A 25,152-nucleotide genomic window follows, 5' to 3' on the forward strand; every position below is an offset into this window, starting at 1 on the left:
TAATAGGCAATGGCTGGCCATTTTATGAAATTTCTGTCTTTTCGAGCAATGCTCCCATATAGAGCAACCAGCCCAGCTGTAATGACACACTTCACACCGACACATGGATGCTGGGAGGATGAGTTCCTTCAGGTCTGTGCAGCTCTCCCCACTCCCAATTGCAGTCACATCCACAGCTTCTCCAAAGGGAAAAGTTTCGGACAGCACAGAAAGCACTTCAGCGTTGAAACAGATGTATATATTTAGCATCTGCTGTATAAGAATTTTGCACACGCACACAGCACAGCACACTGCACGTGTGCCGGGTGCTGTCACACAACGCTCTCCTCGGAGCTCGCGGCAGAAAGTTACCCGTCTTTGGCACATCTGCCTTCCTCGTAAGCATTCCCTGCTTGGTATTTTCTGCTCCCTGATAGGAAGGTGCGTTTCTCGGCGATGCCGCTCCTGCCCGCAGCACGGCGGGCTCTCACGCTGCCACGTGCAGAACAGCCTCAGCCCCCGACAGCGGATGCAGCGCTGCTCCGCCGGCTGCGCACAGCACCGTGGGGGGAATCCGGGAGACGGCGACGGGTCCGGAGGGATCAATGCGATCAATCCCAGCGCTACCGGGCCGGGGGAGGTGGGTCCGACGGGAGCCGTGTATGCGTCGTCCTCCAGAGGGCTCTGTCACAGCACCGTGAGAGGGCAGCAGCAGAAACCATCTGTGCGCGCCCTCCGCGCTCGCGCAGCTCTCTGTGCGCTGCCCCGAAATCCTTCGGGCCGAAGCAAAGCGCGCACCCGGCGGACTCACAGCGCGCTGCCACGCGTGGCCGCTGAGATCAGCGGGAAGGGAACAGAGCGGGGCCGGGGGCTGCTCGCTCCGTCCGCAGAGGGAGCCAATTCAGCGGGAGCAGCATAGAAAAACACATGGGAAAGCGTATATACCTTCAGGAGATATCTATGCGGCAAAAAAACCCCTGCCTGCAGAAGCTTGCGTTCCCCACATACTGGGCTTGGAACAAAACACCAAGCAGTTGCTCCGCAAGACGGCACAATCCTGAATCTTTCATTCATAAAATACAACTTTTGTGTCCCATCTGAGAGTCAGTAAAACCCACAGTCCCAGACCATCCCTTGGAGAAAGCAATCAAAGAAAACCGGGCAGCCCATCTCCAGGAGGAGGCGGAGGCACTGAGCACACAGTGGAGGCCCCGCTGTGAGCACAAGGAGCTCCTGCAGCTCCTCCAGAAGCTGTGGGTGCCCTGGCAGAGAGCAGCATCACCGTCCTGAGGGAGCCTTTAGAACAGAAAAGAGCTCTTTAGCATGCCTGAAAGCTAAGGCAGCTGGTGCAAAGCCTTCCTTGATCCAATATCACAGCCTTCCTGCTCAAAGAGGCAATTTTTCTGAGTCTGAGAGATCTGGGAATTGTGCTGGTTTTTGTTTTTTTGGTTTGTTTGTTTTTTTTTTAATTTAATCTGCTGGTAAGGCACTCAGGTCCACAGTCTACCTGCCAAAGCAGCACTTACTCCCTTTATTTCAGCTCTATCACCACCAGCTCCTTCATTACCAATTATTTATTGTCTCGAATAACAGAAGGCAGAATAAAAGATCTGCTATTGCAATAATCCAACAGAGTCATAGAGGAATCAGAGAATAAACCTCCAGCCTTGGTGGCTCCTGGGCTGGTGCTGCCCTGCACCTGCATGACCAACCCTTCACGTAGGGCAAACATTTGCACAGTGCCTGCATGACCTGTTAACTGAGCTGCCAGCACAGCTCATGAACATGAAGCATTTTCTTTGCAAATTAATACCAGTAAGCTTGCTACAGAACCAAGCTGGTGCCAACGGAGCAGAGGCAAATGCAGCATGGCAAGGAAATCTGTGCTAGCTGCGGGGTCTCAGCAGGCAATGTGCTCACTTTACTTCTGATAAGCAGAGCTAAAAATAGTAAACAAATGCTTCAATCCAAATTATTTCTCTCTAAACCCACGTGCTGCACAGCCTAACCCAAAATGAAGTCTCTGAGATGCTGTGCATGGTGGTTTTCTAGCCAATTTCTTTAATGATCCACGTGTGATCCATTTCTCTGTGCCCATACAGTGGTCTATGGGAGAGCCACGGGTCGAGCATCACAACCCCAAGATGGCAGAGTCTGAGCTCCAGGACTGTGCATGCTGTCACCAAGCAGAGAGTGCCAAGGGAAAGGAGAGAGCACCACCTTCAGAATGGCAATGAGTTATTTCCCTCGGGAACAGAGATGCAACTGTGACTAAAGTGGTGGGAAAACACAGCAGAAAAAAAATGTAAAGCATTCTCTGCGATTACAGCTCCAGCTGCCAAGCTGTTTATCATGCCATCGTTGTGGCAGCTGTGACAGCCCTGGGCTCAGCCTGACCTACCACCCCAGCAACGCCAAGGGCAGCCCTCCCCTTCACCTCTGCAGACACAGGACTTTGCTGTGGTGGCAAACACCATCGTTTCTTTCCCATATCTGTGGACATGGCCTCATATTCTTGATGTTTCCCTCACGCAAAACGGACCCAAGATACTCCCAGGTAACTTAAAACACAACACTTTCCTTTTCAAGCCCATCCTCCCAATGAATTGAACAGAAACCAAAGTGAAAGTAAATAAACCAAGAAAATACACCAGGGAGGGATGGAAATCTGAGCCTGCAGCGTTAAGTTGCGCTAAATAACTGAAAATCAATGATGCTCTCCCTTCCCACCGTGGCACTGCTGTACGTACTGCATCACCCCAGGGATGCTCCCGCGCCTTCCACCCGCCTGCTCTGTGTGCTCACATTTATTGCCAGCAAGGGCCCATTGCTGACAGCAAAAGCAATATCCCTGAAAAGAGTAATGACATTTTGCTTATAAAATAATAGATCTAATTAGAAGAGAAGTGTATTTCTTCTCTCACTCTATTACTTTCATAAGTTTACTGATTTTCCTGCTCATGTCCAGCCATCCCTACCTTCAGGTGAATACTCTACAACACATCAGTGAGTACAAGGAAACCTCAATTTTAAGAAATGCCCAACAGCACATTAATTAAGACAACCTGTTAGTAATCATCACTACAGCCTTTCAGAACAACTGAAAAAGCAAATTGCAATTAAGAATTCTATGCCTCATTAAAAGAAAACCTACAAACAGGAGGAAAACTGTGCACCTTGGCCACACTTCCAGCACAAGACAACGAACGGTGTCAGATTAAGCACGCCGTGCCCTGTCCAAAGGGCTTTTTGCTGCCCAAGGTCCCATCCTGCAAGATGACCAGTGACCCGCATGCTATTGCCTGCTGGAATTGGCCCAGAACCCAACAGATCAGGCAGCATCTCCAATGGGTTGGATGCCACTTGGGGTCAGGACTCAGTCTCATCCACAGCATTGATGGGACAGCAAAGCCAAGGTGTGTACTTTGACACAGCTAAAGCAGGGTTTTTCCCCTCCCCACCTTGCCCTGCTGCCAGCCTTGCCATTTCCCACATTCCTGAGCAGTTCTGGAGGTTGTTCAGGAGTTGGAGCCACGCAGTGCAGTGAGCACTGGGCCAGACTGGGAGCGGCATTATGGTTGAGGCTGGCTTGGCCTCCATGAACAGATATTTGCTTGGGTAGCATCAAACCCAAACTTCCCAACTATGCATTGACTTAGAAAAACAGCTGAGTACAATCAACAAATGTTTTGGTTTTGCTCTGTCAGGTGGTAAAAGCAGAGAAGCTGCAATTCAACTCAAGTGGTCACACGGTCACTTATATGTTTCTGGTCTGGACGTCACCATCTTCCCCAGTGTTATTTATTACTTAATTTGGAGCAAGGCTCAGCTATCACAAGCAAGACTGAGTCAGCCGTTGTGAGACTCTGCACAAAGAGCTGGTGGAAAATTGGGTCTTAACACAGACATATTGATGGAATTGAGCATTAGACAACAAGCACCCTCAGCCTTCTTTCCCAGGCCATGATCAAACTGTTAGGAAATGGGCAGCATTATCCAGTGGAATTTTCTGGTGCAGAGGAGCATCAGAGCCGTATCTCCTAAATCCAGGTCCAGATAGAGATGGCACAGCCTGAACTGACTCTGCAGTCACTTTTTGACCATTACTTCACCACCGCAGAAATGAATGTTTTTCAATTCTGGGTACAAACAGGGATTTTTCAATTACCATCTGCATCATACGAATAAAAGGAGAGAAATTACTCATTAAATCAAGAAGAAGGGGAGATTCAGCTGTAGACATATTCAAGGAATTGGAAAGAAAGACAGAGAACGGTGTGCACTCTCATTAATGTAATGATGCATCTGGTGAGAATGTCACTTCGGGTGTACCAGCAATAAACTACAAGGAGAAAAATCCTGTAAGTCTGATATGTCAGCAGTAATGTTTTCTTGTGCCAAGTATAATCTAACCTGTGATTTACAGCCACCATCTAGTGACAAATTTAAGAGACAAAGAACTGATGTCAGTTAACAGACAAAGAAACTTCCAACGTCTATCTAACTCATAAGCAGAAACATCGCCCTCGCTATTAAAACCCTCTCTTTTCCTGGTTATGCAATGCATGAAAAATCTTTTCTTTGAAAAAGAGATGTTAAAAATTTTATAGAGATGTTGCTGAGTTCCTCTACACGAACAGCTTTTGATGGGTGATGATGTTTGGAAATGATTCTTTGCTGATAATTAGCCTCAGAAAAAGCACTTAATCAAAGTGATGTCCATTAATTCTTGCTGCAGTAAATAGGACTGTGGCTTGTGATGGTGAATTTCTGGAAAGTATACAGACCATTTAAATTAGGCAACAAATATGTTCCTAATGGTGCTGCTCTGAGATGCAGTTTAATTTTATTTATGGGCTTTTTTTATGCATGTCCCAACCCAGTTGTCAGCACTGCCCAAGAAAAGAGAACGCAGGAGATCAAAAAATGCCGTAGTCAGGACTGCGAAGATCAAAGGGATGTCACAGTTTGGAGTATAAGACAATATTTATCAATCTGGCCTACGTGCTTTCTCAGCTGCCTTTAATCACAAAGACCAGTCTCACTTTAGAACAGAAGCCCTCCTTGTAGAAGAAGCCCAAACCTGTGGCACCAATGGGGTGCAAAGCACAAAGGATTCCCATAACTGGAGGAGCCGCGTGCCAAATATGTGACAGGGCAGCCTGGGAAAGCAGTATTTGTTTCCCCAGTGCTGTACCTTCTATTTGATGCAGGCTCAGCACCATAAACTCTGATCCAACTGTTATATCCCAGTGGCTCTGAATACATCTGTGACAGTCAAACATCAGTGAGATAAGAAATGCAGTAGTGCCATAACAGAACCAATCTCTTTGTCTTTGACATTGGTGGAACCTTCTAAAATAAGGAAAAGAAACTCCCAAACTGGATAGGACTTACAACAGACAAGCAACACAACTCCAAGGTTCCCAAAGAGAAACATCTCTGGAGAAGTCACCTTGCAGCCCCCATTAGTCAGATTTCTGCCTCGAGTCAGCATTTTGCGTCCTCTGGAGATTCAGAACTGAATGACAGTTAATCCCGTTCCTATAATTTAAATGACCTGCCCAGCAAAAATGCCAAGCACAGCATTTAAATACAGCTGCACTACATGTAAATACAGCTAAGCCCAAACTCTTCCAGATGCCTCGAGGCAGTGAGTTCCAAGGATGAATAAGGAGATGTTGGAAGGAACATTTCCATTTGTCAGTTCTAGATTTGCTTGTCATTAGGCTTTTCACTCTCTGTTGCACAAATCCATTTACCTCCCCCATTTTTCTTCCAGTCGGTCTTTTTGTATTTGCTTCCTGCCTGATTTATTAACGCCCCCCACACAACATTTTAAGTACTATTTTAATTTTCGCATCATTCTACCTGCCAAAGAGTCATCCTTACTTGGTTAGATTGACTACCTTCACCTCTCACAGCCTAAATACAGAAGTAAAATAGAAGCCGTGTGTGTGTTCCACTGCCTATTCACAGATTAGTTTCTCCAGTTCTCTGGATTATCTGGACATGAGCTTTTCTCCTTCCACACCACAGCTCTCTAATTACCCATTTATTCCATCAAGCTCTCATCAGCTCAAGCTCCAGCATTACCTCATTCTTTGACCTCAGGCTGGGACTGGTGTCTTCTCAGCATCCTCTCTGATGAGGATGGACTAATAAATCTCTGACAGAAGAGGTTCTAATTCCTCAGAAGCATCCCATCCTTTCAACCTTCTGCTGACCCCAGAAACCTCATCCCTTTCATCAACGTACTGCTATTCAAGGGGCTATTTTTCAAAAGAAGATATTTGAGAGACTAATGATTTTAGCATTGCTTTTATAAAGAAATGAAACAGTTAGTGCCGTGGGTGTTTTCCTTTAGTGTTGTATCTGTATGTCCAAAGGGTTCTATTTTACCATTCACAGTTCCCCATACTGCTCACACAGGGAATTTTTCCTCAGCAGTGAGCTACCACATTCTTCTCAGTACTGTAACAGAGTACTTCAAAGCACAGCTCTAAGCTGCTTAGTATTTATAAGCACAGCATAGCAAAAAAGCCATCTGCTTTTCTTCTGCTAGCCTAAATCAGCTGCTTATTCAGCTCATTTGGAACAGCCTAATTTACTAGTCACAACTACTCTGGAGTTTGCCTCGTCGGTAAGTATTCAGTGCCATTAAGGGCTTGGTCTGAAGCAGGCCCACAGTAACACGGCCAAGAGCCCACAGCAGTGGCACACTCACAGTGGGGCCAAGCAGACTACGTGTGAACAGCAAAGGTGCACTCATAGATCTGCACTCCCAAACACACTGGGAAGTTGTCTGTATTTTCTAAATGCAGGGAGAAGTTAAAACAGCTAAAATAACAGCCCATAAAGCCAGAGAAAGATATCTTAAGAAGGAAGGCTAGTGAATTTGCCAAAACAAAGCACCACAAAGTATCACTGCACAAAAAAGTAAAAAAATAAAAAAAATAATCAGGAGACTGTGAATCAGATGCACTCAAATCCAGATGAAAATGAAGATTATGGGTTATGCCAATTAAATGCAGAAAAAAAACCCCCACAATCTGCCATTGTAATCTTCTGCGTTTCAGTTCCATTTAAATTACTAAATACTAAAGCTATCAAATATCTGAAATTAAAACTTATCCAAATGATCCATACTGTAAGCATTCTGAAATTCAGATATTTTCTATAGCAGAAATTTCCATTCAACCTCTAATTTGAAGCCAGAAACCCATATGAATGTTTAAATGCCTGTTTAGGAAATCTGGGCTTTTAAAATCTGAGGATCACAGACACGTTTGAGAAAAAAAAAAATCAATTCTTATGCAGCCATTGAGGACAAGAATTCTGATTTAAAATATTTGTAAATCCCACGTTCTCAAACCCAAATTCACATATTTTGTCTGACACTTGTGCACACACAAAAAGAAGCAGCTTCCTATCAACACAGATGCACGAAACTTTTGTGACAGGTTTACCAAATGTGCAGACCGAAAGATAACTCAGCAACAACAGAAAGGTTTTTTTCAAAGAGAGTTACAGCTCTCCTTGTTTACATCATGCAGTCAATTGGTACAAAATGATGACAATCTTACTGACTCCCCATGACTACTGCAGCTCCTTTTTTCTTTTTTTTTCTTTTTTTCTTTTTTCTTTTTTTCTTTTTTTTTTTTTTTTTTGTTATAAACAGACTTGAAGGCACAATTGTTCTTGTTGCTCTTTGTTTAACTGCTCCCCTTACAGAATTTACTTGTAACTCAAGACATTCGTTCCTTTGCTATAGCTCACTCAACTTAATAACAAATTCATGCCAGCCAGGGAAAGGGAGAGTTGTGCCACAACCACAGCAGATCTTTAATCACTCAACTAGCATCAGCATTCTGTGCTGCAAAGGCATCTTCTGAAAACAGGCTGGCTGAGCCCTACTTCTGAAATAAAGGTATGCGCTCACATCAAACTCTGACCATGGCTTACCAGGGAAACTCACCAGCTCCTCACCTCACCATCTGCACCCCACACATCTCCCAGAAAGCACTCTCTTTTCACCATTGCCACCCCTTAATGGTACTCCCACAAACCCCCACATGTGCCGGCCTGCTGTACCCGCAACTCCCAGTGCCCAACAGCACCAGCACGCCCTCCGGCTCCCCGCACTCACCATGCCCGCACTCGGCAGCCCCAGTTGGCCCGGGGTGGCCCCAGGCCGTCAGCACCGCGAAGAGCTCCGCGCCCCGAGGCGTTCAGCACCGCGGAGAGCTCCCGCCGCCCCCCGCCCTCTGCGCGCCCCCGGCACAGCTGCGCCCCCCCAGCGCCGCGCTATGTGCGACCCCCCCCCTTCCCCCCCCCCGGGGTACATTTGTCCCCAGCCCGGGTTACTTCTGTCCCCAGCTATGCGCTTTCCCACCCCGCCCGGTGCGTGTTTGCGCGCGTGCTCTCCCTCTCACCCCACTCCCCTGCCGTGCCCCTCGCGCTGCCCCCCAACCTGTCGTCGCTCTGGAAGGACTGATCTCCCAGCAGTAAGTCACGGAAGCGGTATCGGGGCGGCAAGGGCAGCACCTCGGACTCCAGCTCCGTCATCTTCAGGGAGGCGATGTCCAGAATGACCCCGCTCTTGCGGCTCCCGTCGCCGTCCCCGCCGCCGCAGCCGCCGGGCGACGAGAGCCTGCGAGAGAGAAGGGGGCAGAGGCAATGAGGGGGGTGCCGTGCCCTGCCCTGCCCACCCCCTCAGCCCGCCCCCGACCCGGCACCTCCTCCGGGGCCGGCCCCGCTCAGCCCCGAACCGCGGCCCCGCGCCGGGAGCAGCTCGAGGCCCGGCGGCTGCAATTACATTGCGGGGCAGGCGGCCGGGCCCCCCCGGCAGAGCGGTACCCCCGGGGGCATGAGTGGCGCGGGGCGCCCCGGGGCTCTGCCGGCCTCAGGCGGGCGGGCGGAGCGCTGCGAAGGGCACAGCTCGCTGCACAGGGCAGCGCTGAACACAGGACATTCGCTCCTCGGCACAGAAACAACGGAGAGCAACGGGAACCAATGGAAAACCCTAGTCGTCAGGAGGAAATAAAACCGCTCGTAGGGAAGAGCTACAGCTGATAAGCAAAGCCAGATCCATCCCTCCTCCCCCTCCACTCCCCCCACAAAGAAAAGTACGGGTGGTGGAGAGGCAGGGAGGGAGACGGCTCCTCAACACTACTGGAGGCAGAGGCACTGCCTCCTCACCAGGCTGCTGGCACTTAAATCATCTGGACAGTCCGTATTAAATGAGAAGCCATGAATGCTGATGAGTCAGTTACCCATCCAGCCGCCAAGCGTCACAGCCGGGCGGATTTGTCACCCGTCCTTTGGTGGTTGATGCCTCTGATTGAAGGTGCAGGGGACCACAATGCCTGGGAGAGATCCAAAGTGATGGTTCAAACAAAGAGGGCCGTGTGTGGTCATCCACACACAGCCTGCCCAGCCACACAGAAAGGAGATGGAACTCAGCCGGCTCTTGAGCTATCAGTAGAAATGGCTGAGAGCTTGTCTTTGCTCTCCAAACCACATTTGTCAACAAGAACATAGCTAATATACTGCTCCCCATGTCAGCTAGAGCTGCTAATTACAGCTGATGAGAGTTATGCTGATTTCACGAGGCAACAAAGCGAGGCAGTGCTGCAAAGCCAGCATACAGGCACACAAAGGCAAAATCACTGGTCCTGATCCTTTGGGTCCTGGCTTCAATTTCAAATTAATCTGTGCCACGAGAGTAACTCCAACTTCATATGCCCTTTGTGGAAAGTGGGACGGAGAGGGAGAACTTAAAAGAGGAAATGTGGCACCTCTGCAGCAAGCTGATTGTTTGCTCCTCACTTGGAAGCTTGAAGCATGAGGCAGGCAAATAGCTGAAAGTCCAACTGCTGCCAGGGGCACTTCCCAGGGTCTCATCCAAAGCCTCTCCAAGACCCACCTCCCCATCCCTTGCACACGGTGTACAAGCTACACACAGATGGAAGAAAGAAGGAAAAGCTTCCAGTAGTTTAATACTAAACAAGCAACAAGCAGACAGATAACTTTTCACTGCAGGCTGCAGCGATGCGATCACAGGCTCCTCAGATTGCCTTCGCCCTTTAACAACTGGAAGCCCTGTACGTAAATTCCCAGCTGAACAGGTTCTGGTGTCCTGATCAGCTGCGGTTGGTGAGTTTCTGGAAGAGCAACCAGCATGCAAAATTTCTGCTGAATGCAGCCCCAGAAGACAGTGCAGCTCTCCCAGCACTTCAGATTATTTTCACTGATGTTTTTTTGCCACTTAATTCTATACCCCCAGAGCTTTCCAAGTCCTTTTAGCTACCATACGCACGCTGCAGCCGAGGCTCAGTGCTGAGTAACGCATCTGTGCAGGGTCTTGGGATTCGGGGAGGTTATTCTAAGATAAAAATTGATCCAAAATTTGGTCTTACAGAGAAATCAGGCCAAGCTGCTGCCAACTCAAGGACTCCCTCTGGATCGATTGATCTCAGCACAGAAGTTAGCCGACCATCTCCAGCTCACATTGCAAAGGAGGATCTAACATTAATCTAATCACAAAGCCACAATTAAGTCTGCCCTCTTTGAGCTTAACTATAAGATATACCAAAAGGGTACTTTCCCTGGGGCACCTCCAGAACAGGCCAGGCCCAGATTTATTGTAGGACAGCACCTCTAAAACAGAACTTCCAGGGAGAGAAAAAAATAATAAATAAAACAAATCATCCACTCTCCTGTTATACCTCATAATTGAAAATGGGGAACCAACTGCTCAACTCCAATTGAGGGCAATTATTGTTGCATTTGAAGGGAACTGTCACAGACAGTAATCTCCTGTGATCATTAAGTGCCTGTTTAAAGGAGCACGTCGCTTCGGTTCCCAGAGAAGCAAAAAGATGGGGCTGCACGGCACGGGCACATCGGCTGCCACATGGAAAGGACAGCTGTGCAGCAAGCAGGATGCCAACACAGGCTGGGGTCTGGGCAGGCAGGGCTCAGCTACTCTGCACCTACTGAGAGCCAAGGGTGCACTCATCTCTATGTCACTACATCATGCTTGTGTTTGATTGTTTCTCTAACCCTCACTACATTCTTTTTAAGCCCAAGTAATCCATCTCTCTTGGCCTCAGATCCTGCATCAAATGCACGAAGCAAAGCAAATATTTGCCAATATCCTTTATTAGTGCTAAGAAAACTCAGTAAGACCCGGTGATACCACAGACCCCAGAGGCATCATTTCTGCTCCGTATTTGCATCTGAGTTTTTCTCACATCCACAGTCACAGCTACGTTTTGAACACGTTCTTTCTTAGTCTCACATATGAAAATCATTCAGAGTTTCAAAAAATTGGCACATTTATTTATTTTGGCTTCAGATGAAGGCTCAGTAGGACAAACGCTGTGTGCACCTGTTGGATAAAGATGCCTTTCTTACACTGTGGCTGTAAGACATGTTGCACGTCCATGCCTCGAGAAAAAGAAGTGCTATTTGCACTGCACCCATTTCCTCACATCGGCACAGAGATCCGCCCAAACACGGGGATTCTGAGCCACAGAAGTGCCACAGCAACACAGGCAGTTCTTCCAAGCAGTAGTGGTATAAGATAAAAAATTCATGAACAGGATCGCTTATTGCATAGTCTTCAAATACTACTGGGAAAAAAAAAAAAAGAATCCCAACGTGTCTTATAGCTAAATACGGGACAGCAGCTTTATTTTTATCTTGCCATCCTCCCCTTCCTCCAGAGCCATCCACAACTACAGACACACGTGGAAAGCTCAGCACTGCTGCGCTCCATCGCTGCAGCACCATCCCTCCCTTTGGCCGCTCCACAGCAATCAGAGCTGCGAGGGGACACCCAACTGCTGGCAACAAATAGACTGGAATCACACTGTGATCTACACAAGATCTCCCCTCTGATCCCCCTATCATTCACCTGTAGCCCTCCGTGATCACAGGACCATTCCAGCAAACACAACTGTCCACAGGAGCACACTCCACCAGGAGTCTCCATGCTGCACCAGCTGTGGTTTTCCTCAATCAGTTCTCTATGTGTGGGCTGCTCGCCACCCCCTTCTTCCCTTGCTGCATTCCCAGGAAAGCTCTTCTGCCAGCAGCACGCTCCCCAGGGACTGAAAGTACATGCAGAAGAGCAGTGAGAGCCCCACACCTGCCTGACAAACTGCTGGGGCACACAGCCACCAGGAGAAGCTCAGCCTCACAGAGCACGCCCAGGACTGGCAGCTGATGACAATGAGTTTTAGGATTTTCTTGCTACTTTTGACTCTACGTCTCAACACTGAGGGAGAACACAACTCAGGTTCCTCTCATGCTTCCATGCATGCTACACAGGACAGAAACTACAGAGCATCTTCCTGTATCGGACCATGAGCCACCAGCAAACGGGCCAGGGCTGTTGGCAGATCCCATAGTCCTGCACGTTGCCCATCCCACAGCGCCCATTTTGCTGCAGGGACCACCATCAGGAGCTCCAATCTCCCAGCAACACCCCCACCTCAGAGCAACCATCCTTAGCCCTGCAGCCAGAGACCTTTGCAAGGGAACTCACTGGGCCTCAATTCTCCCTTTAGAAGGGGCCCAACAGAAGCGGCCCACCCCCACCTCCCCCCAGTCCCTTCAAGAAGAGTGATGTCCCACCGCTGCAGCTCAGGTCTCCAAGCTCCCACCTTGGAGCTCCTTGTGAAGGTGAGTTCAGCTGCCAATGAACACAGCCACACAGGAAATTCTGACTTTTCGCTTGCTATATTTAATAAATTACATATAATCATCATTTATTTGCTTCTCCTCCCACACCTCTCATGGTTACTGGGTTACAGTTGTCATACCCCCCCCCCTCTCTTTTTTCCTTCCATCTGAGTGACATCACTGTGGGGTCTCCGCATGGCCCGAATGTATCAGGAGTGCGTGGGCACCGTCCCTCGGCCAGGAGCCTTCTGCCAGGGAAGGGAACAGGCAGCAACTTGGCAGGGCTTCCCCCCCCCCCAGCATTCAACATCTCAAACATCTCCTCTAAGCGTGGGGCACCAAACCAAGCCATAAGTCACTGCAGTCAGAATGGTGCCAACTTTAAAAGTAATCAGTGAGAAACAAAAATGCTGCAGGATGTGTGAGCACAGCCTACCCCCTCCTTCATGCTACTCCATTCAAAGCCAGCATTTACTGGGGGCAGCCCCACAGACCAACGCAGTGGGCAGCAGTGATGAAATAATGAGTTCATGCAGGACATGAGGTGCTCGATCACCCTGATTAAAGTCTTGCACCCACATTTGCATCTCACAGACCCTATCAGTTGCCCAAAACTTCCACGTAGAACCGCTCAGACCTCTGACAAATCCCTCTATTGCTTCGCTTTCAGCATGCGGAGGCAATTTAGCTCCGCAGGCCTTGCAGAAAATTTAGCTTTTTGTGTATTGCACTTTGCAAACTAACAGGAAGCGTGAGTCAGTGCGCAACTCCGTGAGCGTTCTCCCTGCTGGCAATGCTATTTTCTAGAAGACAAAAGTAAAAATTGTACCTTCCAGGTCCAGAGTCATTTTTCTTATTAGACAACCCCATATTAGCAATTCAGAGCCACGTACCCCATTCCCTTCTGGCCTGATGCATGCACACAGTGAGTGCAGAGGGACAAAGCTCCCTGAAGCCCAAACCCACCACGAAGGCTTTTCACTCCTTTTTTCTCAGAGAGCAAGAGCTCCCAGCAAAGGTACACATAAACAGATCAGGATGATGACTCCAGAGACTGCAAATCCTAAACAACATTTGGGGGGAGGATCCAATCATGCACCCCCTCAGCACTGCTCCTGGCAGCTGAGCGGCTGTGCTCCCTCTCTCCTGGCTGCCACACCACTGAAGCGAGACCAAGGAGTGGATGAATCTCTCACCTCCTGTTGTGCATCCAGTGTTGGTGGATCTCAGGAGCCCTCCTGACTGCTCTGCTCCTGTCCCCCATCACTGCCACAGGGCAGCACGCACTGTGCTGGAGAGGGGACGAATGGACACTCCTGCACACCAAGTCTTGGTGTTTTGCCTCTGGCACTGCATGTCCCGTCCTTCAGCTGTGTCAGTGTGGGGCACCCAATGGCCCAGGGGAGGCAAGGGGAAGCTGGTGGGCAGGTGAGGATCGGGGGAGGCAGGCGCCAAGGGCTCAGAGCCCATCCTTCAGATAACATGCCATGCAGACCTGCTACAACTCAAAACCATTCCCTGACTGCTGGCCTCCGGCAAAGCTGCTTCAGCCTTTCTCAAAGAGCTCTTTGAGATGTCCTCATCTTTTTCTTAGCAATATCAAATAGCACCAATAGGAAAGACCAAAGGAAGTGTTTGCAGTGCCTGATGTAGGGAACCAGGCTTCAGCTCCCCGGCCCTGCAGCTTCAAGGCACCCCTAAATTCTGGGGATTTTTGTTTTTGTGAGCACCACACGTGGCACCCACAGGTCCCTGCTGGGCCGGGCATGGGGCACTGCTGGGCAGTCAGAATCGTGAGAGTGGAGAGGAATTGCAAGGAGGGAATGAGGAGAGGAGCAGCGCCCCGGGCAGAGAAGGACCTCTGGGACCGTGTAGACAAAACGCTGCTGAATGCCCCCCAGAGTCGCACCCCACGGCAAAGCCAACGACAGCCAAACCCCGGTGCTCCGAGCAGAGCCGAGGCAGGCAATGCGGCACAGCGGCTCATTTGCAGCCCGTTTGGTCTATTGTGCAAACATGCAAATAGAGAGCAAATTAGCTCTGGTGATCGCTCCCAGCACAGCACACGGCCCCACTTCCCTACGGCCCCCGCAGAGCCCAGGACCCTCCAACACCTCTCTGTGCTCCGGGGGCCGAATCCCCCGAAAGAGAAGCAGGGAACGGGCGGAGCCCCCGACCCAGCGCTGCCATTCAGCCCGACCCCTCCCGGCTGGGAACGGCTCCTGGGGGGGGATTATCTGAAATGCAGCCATCCTGAGGGCCGAGGCCACTGACCCCACCGGGAAATCACTGACCCAGCGATCCCTGGAGCTATTTATGGATTAATTACTCCATTAAACAACATCTTCCCCGTGTGAGCTCTGAGCTGGGGTTCCCCGAGATCGACCCCTCTCAGCAAGGACACGGCCCTTTGTCCTCAGCGCTTTGCGAGGTGCCCTGGAAGCCTATACAAGATTCCTTAAAAGCAGAACCCTCCGCAGAGTTCAGGAGATTCAGTAACACGGTCGGACACCGCAGGAATGAAGGAGTTCCTGGGCCACGAGGCCACATCGGTCCCACTGGGATTTCTCAGCTGAGAAACCACCAGAACCACAATTCCCATCTGGGGTCCCCAGCACAGCATCCCCCCCCCCCCCCCCCCCCCCCCCCAAAGCTGTTCTGTGCTCTACCGAACTCAACAGCGCCCAACACTTTGCAGACTCGTAATACACATAAAAAGTATGTAAGAGCAGGGCACTGATCATTCTTGCTAACGATCTGCTGGGTAAATTCTCCCTCCTGCACAACCCCAGCCTGCTACACGCATCAAGAACAAAGAGGGAGAAGAAACTTCTCGGCGCTCCAGACCCCTGCAGCAGGTTCCCTTCTATTAGAGCAGAAAATAATAGGGAGGCGTGGGAGGAGGAAGAGTCTTTTCACAGTCGGGATACAAAGACTGCAGAAATGAGCCCCGTGAGGCGGGCTGTCAGCCCACCTGCCAGACACAGCCATGGGCTGAGGTGGGGGGGTGGCTGTCGGCAGCAGACAGGGAGCAAACAGAAAGGCAACGCGGAGGCAAACGTTGTTCCTGGGGCCCCACAGGGCTCTTCGCTGCTCTGTGAGTTCAGAAGCAGCGGTGATGACTCCAAATTACACAGCACGGTCAGGCCGAAATGTGACTGTGAAAAGGTGATGGAGGATCTGTGTGATCTGATGATTAAATGCCAGGTGAAAATTAGCATCAGTAAATGTCGGCTAATACAGAAGGGAGAGGAAAAAAAAATCACTGTCCTGCACAGGCGGCAGAAGGGCTGCTTGTTTAGCAGTCAGAAAAGAGCCAAAGACACCGCAGATAAGTGCACAGAGCCAGCAGCTGACTGCCAGTGGTGGTCAGAAAAACAAACAGAACATTGGGAGCGGCTGTGACACCACAGGGAAACGCACAGCAGTTTGGTTCCCCTCCCCAAAGGGCAGAGGGATGGCTGTGGGGATGAGAAGCACTTTGTACCAATAGAGCTGGATGGATCAAGGGGACACTTTAGCCCGGAATGGGAAGAGAGGAAAGGGAGGTGAGATGAGACGGGAGGGATGAGACCACCCATCCGTGAGTGCCGGGCCCCCAGCCCCACATCTGCACGGGGGGTGGTGCCTGGGGTAGGTGCAGGCACTGTGCTCAGCCTCACGCAGCCTTCTGTCTGCTTTTATTCACCAGAAGAATGAATGAGATATTCCTCGCTCCGGCACAGCTTGGCACGGATGCAAGAGAAACACAAAGAGGCTCCAAACTAAATGGAGTGAGGCACTTGGGAACCATGAGTGGAGGTCGGGATGAGGTCGCCAATGGAGGATGGGGAGCATCCAGAGAGAGGCTGCAAATATTTGTGCAAAGCAGAAAAAGCCTTGAGCAAGGGCGGTGTCCTGCATTGGTGCCCTCCAGTGAGGGGTGCCAGCACCAGCAGCATGCTGCAGCAAGGACACCCAGCACATGGGGGTCCTCCGCTGGGGAAGGCCATCCTGAGGGCCCATCCATATTCCCACATATGCCACAAGGTGCTCTCCCACAGCAGTTTTACAGCATCCCCAGGGTGCCCGGCCCTGAATGTCAGGCCTCATTCAGAGCCACACGCTGCCCTTTCCTTATCAGCTGAGCAAAACAAGAGCAGGAATCCTTCTTATCTCTGCTACATAAACATCAAGAATACATGGTGCATGGCCCTTGGCTCCCTGTTGCAATTCCTCCTGGAGCAGGGAGGCTGAGGTGCCCCACGGCTGTTGCAATCCACACCGGTGACTTTTGGAAAGGCAATAAATGCCTGAGCCCATAACCTGGCCCAGCAGAACTGTCACTAATTAGCCGCAGAGCCTGGCTCGTTGTGAGCCTCTGTCCAAGAAGCATCTCCCCATTCATTTCCGAAAGTGGAAGAAGCAGCTGTCAGCTCCAGGACCACAATCCCACAGCACAGGGATGGGTCACAGGCAGACTCAATGCACAGAACTGGAGCACAAGGTGCCCCCCAGCCCCACTCCCAGCCCTCCCCCACACCCACCCTGCCACTCCCTGCCCAGCACTGGGACAGGCAGACTCTGCCATCCCTGGAAGAGGCATTAAAAACCGACCTGAGAAAAGCCACATAGAGACAAAGACGCGATGTTCCTAAACTCCTTCTCCAGGTGTCGTGGTGCACACCATCCCATTTCGCCCCATTCTTCTCAAATAACCCACAGGAGGCAGCGGGTGGAGCAGCCGCATCCCCTGCACAGCGCTCCTCTCTCTCAGGCCCCCGACTCGCACAGGGTGTGTTTGTGTGAGCCCTTCCACATGGCCCCCATCCATCACTGCTCTGTACCCGTGCCCTTACATGGGCAAGGCAGGGGGAGCGCAGCTCCAGCCCAGAGGAAATCCTCTATTCCCCTACATGACAGCTCCCTGTGTAAACATTTACCCAGATTTCCCATGATGTAGGGAAGCAAAATTTAGGTTCTTCATACCCTCTGAGTGCCAGAAATGCATATTTGCTCTCCAAACATACTTTTAAGTGCTTTGGCTGTTAACCCCTTTCTTCCTGACAGCAAGGGGCTTTGGGGACCCTCACCCACTTACGAAGGATGGGGGGAAAGCACAAAGACATCTACACACACACCCGGGGTGACCGAGAAGATGGAATTTCTCTCCACCTGTTTTAAACCATCCCTAGATCTGCAGAGTGAGGGGACAACAGAAACAACACATCTCAGAGGGACCGGCACTGCCAAAGTCCCCTGCAGACAAACCTTCAGCAGAAGGCACACACAGCAGAGCTGCAGCTGCACCAGGTTGGAGCCGGGGGTCGGAGCAGCCCTGTGGGCACTGTGCTGGGCAGGCACAGAGATGGAACGTGATGGCACTGCGGCCTCCGCAGAGCCAGAGGGGGTTACAGACACACTGAGCTGTGTAACCGTAATTAAAACCTGAGCTCTTCTGTACATATTGGAAAAGACAGAGGAGAAGACCTTTGGACAAGTGTTGTGTCTGTGTGTGTTGGATGAGGATAAATTACACCGAGCAGTACTGTAGGACAAATAAAAGGGAGCAATAGCTGCAGTCTGAGCTTGTCGTTTTCCTGCGTTGTTACAGCCCCAATCCCCACCAGCTGCATCCCCAGCCCAAACCTGTTCACACACACAGCTGTGCTCCATAACCTCATCAAGCACGGGGGAGGAGGAGGGTCTGAAACACATCACACACAGGTGCGCAATGAGCAAATTGGTTCCAGGGATGCACTACAGCTCCACTGCCACCCTGGAACACCCACAACCCCTACACAGGGGGACGGACAGACATGCAGACAGACAGACAGCATTTGCACATATGGGTGGTCCTATCCCAGCCCCTGAGGCGCTGCAGTCCCTCCTTTGCGTGGGACATTGTGCCTCTGGCAGAGGACAGCAGGGGGTGGTGATGGGGGTTCCAACCACAGGAACCAGTGTTCAATGACTGCATGTTACCCGGCCAGCAGCAGCGCTCTGAAGGCGATAAAGTTCATCGGCTACACCGCTCTTTATCTTCCTATCTAGTCTCTTAGGAATAAAAGACAGCGTCCCTAAATCCCTGCGAGATGCTGACATAAAAAAACACTGCAGTTGTCCAACTCTGGGCACAAACCCGAGTCTGTATCTGCCAACAACAAACTGACGCACCCACTTCATTTGCTCTGTTAATATCTGATGAGCACGACAGCCAAGAAATGCAATCAGAGGAACGATCGCGTTACGGAGCTGTCAGGAAAAGCCGGGGTTCTCCGGCAGCAACGCATCCCCTGTTCGATGGGTGCTGGGCACGCAAAGATGGCATCGTCTGCTGCGACCCCACGGAGCAGCTCTGCCCGCAGCCCCTCCCCTGCCCCAGGCACCGTAACTTCGGCACAGAGCCCACCCAACGCGGAGCCCGGGTTGGGACGCGCCACGCTCGGCAGCGTGCGAGCTTCCCCCGCGTGTGCACCGCGCGCTCCTCGGGCTTCACGACCGCTTCGGCGCTCGGCCACGCAGCGCTCCGCCACCCGCCTGGATGCTCGGGGGCCGAATTTCCCGCAGAAACTTTGTGCCGCGGGATGGGACGAGGTCCTTCGGTGCACGGAGGGTCCCGACGCGGCCGCCCCGGTCCTTCCCTGACCTTTCTTTCCCTTCCCTTCCCTTTCCCTCCGGCGGCGCACCCCCGGCCCCATAGCCGTACCTGTGGGCGCTGCCATCGTCGTAGACGAAGGTGCGGTTGGTGTAGCACTCGGAGCAGACGGCGGCCCCGCCGCCCGCCCTGCCCTCCGCCGGCGCCGCGGGTTTGTAGATCCCCTGCAGGCTCCGCTCCTCGCCCGAGAACGGCATCAGCGCAGCGGCGTGGGCGCCCGGAGGGGCGAAGCCCAGCAGAGCATCGGCGCTCCGCGCTGCCGGAGCCTCCGGCCGGGCGCTGCCCCCGGCGGGCGCGGGCACGGGCGGCGGCGCGCTCCCACTGCCGGTGCCGCTCCCGGTGGCGGCCGCCCATCACGGCGCGCCCCGCAGCAGCCCGCGGGTCGGCCGGGCGCTCCGCATGCCGGGAGGGGCGGCGGCAGCAACAGGTGCCGGGAAGTTGGGAGGCGGAACGGGGGCGGGAGCGGTGCGCTCTCAACGCACACCGACACGGCTCGGCTCGGCTCGGCTCGGCTCCCCTCCTGCCGTGCTACCCGCCGAGGGATGCTGTGGGCATGGCAAGGCACGGCTCGGTGCGGGGCGGGGGCCGCCACGGCGCTGCTCCCTCTGCCGGTGCCCGTTGCGGTCCCGGCACAGCCCGGCCCGGCCGCTGCACCGCGCTGCCATCTGCCGGCCGCCCCGCCGCCTCCCCCCGGTGTGAGGGGTGGGTTTCTGTTTGCTTTATTTTGGATAGGGCCGCGTCAATATTTGTACCTGGCGCCGGGCCCGGGCCGTGCTGCGCGGCCGGCACTGATCTCCCGGGGGGGTCCCGCTGCCGTAACACGGCCCCCCCCGGGCTGAGAGCGGCCGCTGCCCGCGGGAAAGGGGTAACGGAGCGGCCCCGGAGCGCGATGCCACCGCGGTGCCGCAGCTCCGCTCCCTCCCCAGACGCTCTCCGGGTTTATGCCTCTTCCCATGAGCAGACTTTGTGTTTCTCTCGCAGCATCCTTTCCTCCTCCTCCCTCTCCATATGGGCTCTCCTACACTCGGAGTCGTTTGAGAGAAAAGCAATCCGTGCCGCCTGTGCCATCCATCCATGTGACGCTTCCTGACCCAACGTGCTTTTAAGAAGGAGAAGTTATTCTTCATTCACTAATTGCCTCCCATTAGCGGGTGCAAAATGTTAATGCTCAGCTCTGCGAGGAGAGGGGGCGGCGGCGCAGCAGCGCGGTGACACGCGGGGTGAGCGCAGGCTGGGGGAGGAATTACTTAAAATTACGATGGGGATGGGAAGGAAAAAGATGTGAAAAATGAAAGGGAAAGAGCCAGAAAGGGAAAGAATCCCCATACACAGGGACGTGAGCTGGGAGCATGCGGGTGCACTGCACAGGGAGGGTCAAATAGAGCCAATAGGGCTGGAGAGCCAATGGGACCGTGTGGGCACTCGTTGCCTTCAGCCTGAAGGCTGCCCCACGTCATGTGTACCTCTCAATGACAGTTGGCACCACGGCCCACGCAGTGTCTGTGCCAAAGCAGTGCCGGCTGCTCCCCCCTATGCTCCCTGCCCCTTCCCAGCCCACAGCAGGGCTTCCATCCTGCATTTTCTCCCCATGAGAGCTGAGTGCCCTCTCTCCCAGCACTGGCACTGCCCAGAGATGCTGCCTTTCCCCTCCTCCAGCGCTTTGCTAACGTTAATAGGAACGTTCACTTCTCTTTGGAAAGCCATTCCGGCTCCAGCCAGCAATGCCCCACGCATCTTCCCAGCAGCTGCAGTGTAATGCAACCTTGAGTCATCATGGGGCCGCAGCGCTCGGCTCTGTGCAGTCTCACTGTGGGAGCACGGGGGGCACAGCCCAGGGTGGGGGGCAGCTCCGGATCTCTGTGCTTGGAGGAGCAATAAATGCATCTGTGGGAGGCGATGGCGTGGATGAGTCAGAGGCAGAGAGAGAAAGTCATTTGGTGAGGAACAAAGGAGCGAAGTCCAGCACACCTTCGTGCTCCGGAGCTGAGCAAGGATTGTGGCTGTGCCTGAGCTCTCCTATAACCCCAGCTCAACATTTTGCCACAGTTAACGCTCTCTCCATTCAGCCAATATTTAGTTCTGTGTTTCTGATGCTGAACGTAACACACGGAGGGTTTGAGCTGTCTGTATCGAGAAACACAGCGGGAGGTGGTTGTCAAAGCTGTCATTGAACTCAAGAAGCAATAATCAAACACACACACGCAGAAAGATAGAGCTCTGTAATTCCAAGCCTGATGTATGCGAAGAAAGAATGAATGCTGGGAGCTTGGCTGCAAAACATATTTTCAGTGTAGTCAACTGAGTCAAGTGAGCCATGAAATAGGGAAAAGATGCCCTTCTTGGGGCGTGCAGTGGCGGAGCTATTTGTCAGTTCTTCGGTTTGCTGGCTTCTTTGTAAGTTTTCTACCTTCCTTTAACATCCTGAGGAACATAAAATATCAAAACCATCTCCCCCATCACCTCCCCAGCTTTGCAGAGAATTCAGGGTGAAGAACCGCTCGCAGGAGCTGAATCATAACTGTCAGCAAAAACACCACTATTAGGTGACTAAGACCAAAACTATTGTCTTCCTCTATTTACCACAACCGATGCTGTTATTAAGACCCAGAGGAGCCCCCGTGCAGTCCCTCGTGCTCTCTGCACACAGGGAGGTGCTCAGACCTCGAGGACATGGAGTTCCCTCTTCTGGAGGCTATTGAACCTCATGAGGAGTGAGGTTTCTCCTGAACACAGATAAAACTCATCAGTTGAGCCATAAGGAGCAGCTTTGGCTGGAAAACAGAAATCTGCATATATTTGGGGTGTACACGTGGCTGTTTGAATCTAGCCCTGCCACGGCAACGCTGAGCAGAAGGGAGGGCTCCAGCACTGCAGGCACCACGCTGTGTGTAATTGCAGCAGGCTGATGCACATGTGGGGCTTATTATTGTTTTAAAAGTGCACAGTTGGGAAAGCCAATATTTGTAATGGAAGTGGTTTCAAATGCCAGTGTTTATTTGCTTATTAAATAGTTTAGCTGGAGACAGAGCAACTTCAAAGGAGGAATTTTTTTCTCTCAGAATGGGTATCTGGGGCTGAAGTGCTGTATTATTATACATGAAAAAATATTTCCTCATCAGCTTTTTATTCCGGAGAACACACTTAAGTGACACTCCCCATGCAGACAGCTTGACAAGCTTCAAAACAGGGCTCTGTGAGGTCTGCGGGGACCCAACCCTGCTCTGGCCAAAGCTGGAGCCCAGTGGGCAGCCCAGAAAGGGGATCTGGGTGATCCCAATGCTCACAGTGGGGCACTTCTCCTTCCACCATTGCATCAGCTGCCCAAGGAGAAGGTAGGACTCTCTGCCCCCATTGCTCCACACTGCTTTGGGGTATTGTGGGGACGACCCCCATGTGCCACCGCCACCAAAGCACCAAAACACGTGGTCCTTTAGAACTGTGGGTGCTGCAGTGCAGGCAGAGATAGCACTGCTCTGCAACACAACAGCACCTCACCAAAGCGCCCCCAGAGCAGCTGCACTCTGTCATTCCCCCAAGACCCTGCAGACATCACACAAACCCCTTCTGAGTGTCAACAAAGAGTAGAGGGAAAGGCTAGAACTTGGCTTTGTGCTTGGTGCAGCTGCAACACAATCAGCCTTGGGATCATCTTTCCTCCCCCCAGCAGGAGAGGTGAAGCTGTGCATGGGTACGGGGCGGTAACCCAACCCTGCAGCCCCAGATAGGCGCTGCTGCCCGAGGGGACGCTGATCCGGGAGCTGCTGCCCACAGCCATGCAGGTGGGTGCTGAGGTGGGGTGTGGGCACAGCACGAGGCTGTGAGGTGTGTCCCACCAGCTCAGGGCCGGCAGTGGGGGGGGGAGCAGCTGGGCCAGCAGCACAGCAGGGAGTGGGAGGGGTGGGGAGCAGCCCTGGGCTGAGATGGGGCTTGGTCCTGAGTGATACAGTCTAATTCTATGGAGTAATGATTCCCCTTTCCCCCTCTTACCCCATCTCCCATGGTTCTGTCAGATCAAGTACCAAGGCTAGCCTCTGAGGGGGCAAACTGACCTTACAGGTCTTCATTAATATCTCATGCCTTCAGTAACAAGCTAAAACAAGCAGAAAGAGTTCAAATATTCACTTATTCCTCAGCATTTCCACAGGTGGATGCACAGAGATGAGACATTTAACCTACAGCACATTAATGTCCATCTCAGCTTAAGCTCTCTCTGCACCACAAGGTTTGTAGGAAGTAAAAAGCTGTAGACTTAATAGATGTACACATCTACAAGCCACAGTTCCATTTTGCCTGAATGTATCATAAAATGTACAACGAACGTGATATGAAATTAAATCCTCAGCAGCCAGGTGTGTTTCTTTCCCAGCTGTGCAGACTCCGGACCCACCAGTGGTGCTTTGTTCTGTTCAATGTCCTGCTGTTCCACATGCTGCTTTTTGGGGCAGACTTGTTGGAGGAATACTTCCTGCGGTCACTGCCTCTCTCCTACAGCGATGCGAAGACGCTGGAGATCAGGGAGCGGGCCAGGAGGCTGGACATGGCCCCGCTGAAAGCCAACCTCTCCGGGTCTTACAGTGTCAGCAGCGCAGCAGCATGCTCTGATCAAGAGATATTTCTGCTTGTTCTCGTCTGCAGCAGCCCAGGAAACAGGACGAGGCGCAATGCCATCAGGCAGACGTGGGGCAATGTGACGGACACCGCGGGTTACGCTGTCCTCACCATGTTTGCTTTAGGAAGGCCGGCTTCGGCAGAAGCCCAGCTGGAGATTGATGAAGAGTCTCAAAAGCACGGAGATATTATTGAGGGCAGTTTCATCGACTGCCCTGAGACTCAGACGCAGAAGGTGATGATGATTGTGGAGTGGGTGGTGACTTTTTGTCCTCATGCAAGGTATACTCTTAAGACGGATGAAGAAATGTTTGTCGGCATTCCCAGCCTGGCTGGATACTTGCTCAGCTTAACTCAGCTAGAGGATGTCTACAGTGGGAGGGTCATCCACCAGGGGGTGCCTGACAGAGACCCCCAGAGCCCGGGCTTTGTCCCCATCCATCAATACCCAGAAGAGTTTTACCCGGATTACTGTGACAGGAGAGCCTTCGTCATGTCGCAGGACGTCGTGCGCAAGGTGTACGTGGCTGCCCGGGAGGTGCCAACTTCAGTGCCTGCCGACGTCTTCGTTGGGATCTGTGCTAAGAAAGCTGGCATCACTCCCATCCACAGCTCTCGCTTCTCCGGGGAAAAGCACATCAGCTACAATCGATGCTGCTATAAATTCATTTTTACCTCTTCCAACATGAGAGAAGATGAGCTATTTAAGGACTGGAAAGAAACAAGTGACGGGAAAGACTGCTCGCTACTGGAAACGTACTACAGCCTGGTGTCCTGCAGGGTTCTGACCTACATCGATAAGTTCAAACAGTTCAACTTAGACAGAATTAAAAATGAGGCTTTCCATTTTTCTGATTAAAATATAACCCTGGGGAAGGAAGGCTACGTTTCCTTCCACCACGCCTTCTTTCTTACCTTGTACACATCAGCAACCTCCCCTCCAAGTTAGCTCTCTTCCCTTCAACAGCAAATGAATTATTCATGCTATCATGTTGCAGTAGCAAAAGCGTTGGATATATTCTAGCTGCATGCCCTTGTACATGTGTGTGAAACAAGTAAAACGAGTACAAAGAAACATGGTGTGCACCCAGTGTTTTCCTTTGTACATAAAGATACACCACCAGCAACATGCAAACCATTTGGCTTTAAAAGAACACATTGGCACGCACTGAACAGAGGTAGATAACAAGGGGTAAGAGCTGAACTCAAAGCTCAACAAAATGAAGCACACGTGC

At 51.9% G+C, this 25,152-nt stretch overlaps 2 protein-coding genes across 10 annotated transcripts in view; one reads left to right on the plus strand and one right to left on the minus strand.

Annotated features, from left to right (window-relative positions):
* KCNT1 (potassium sodium-activated channel subfamily T member 1) overlaps positions 1–19,628 on the minus strand; it is a 56,958-nt gene extending 37,330 nt beyond the window's left edge. For 8 of the 9 annotated variants that reach the window (XR_005840287.2, XM_025156022.3, XM_040648938.2 and 5 more), the window contains exons 1-2: positions 19,361–19,628; positions 8,453–8,632 (exon numbers count right to left, since the gene is read on the minus strand). Coding sequence is in view for 8 of the 9 variants with exons in the window: in XM_025156022.3 (XP_025011790.1) it covers positions 8,453–8,632; positions 19,361–19,506 (326 nt within the window). In the remaining variant the exon portion in view is untranslated. The remainder of the gene's footprint in view (positions 1–8,452; positions 8,633–19,360) is intronic. The other variant, XM_025156025.3, reaches the window with a different exon arrangement.
* A 3,405-nt stretch (positions 19,629–23,033) lies between these two features.
* Positions 23,034–24,989, plus strand: B3GNT10 (UDP-GlcNAc:betaGal beta-1,3-N-acetylglucosaminyltransferase 10). Its single transcript, NM_001277651.1, is given in 2 exon segments — positions 23,034–23,088; positions 23,676–24,989. Coding segments are annotated over 2 exon segments (1,107 nt in total). The 5' UTR covers positions 23,034–23,082; the 3' UTR covers positions 24,777–24,989.
* The last annotated feature ends 163 nt before the right edge of the window (positions 24,990–25,152 follow it).

This window comes from Gallus gallus, chromosome 17 (genome assembly GCF_016699485.2).
Source record: "Gallus gallus isolate bGalGal1 chromosome 17, bGalGal1.mat.broiler.GRCg7b, whole genome shotgun sequence".
In the NCBI taxonomy this organism is placed as follows: Eukaryota; Metazoa; Chordata; class Aves; order Galliformes; family Phasianidae; genus Gallus; species Gallus gallus.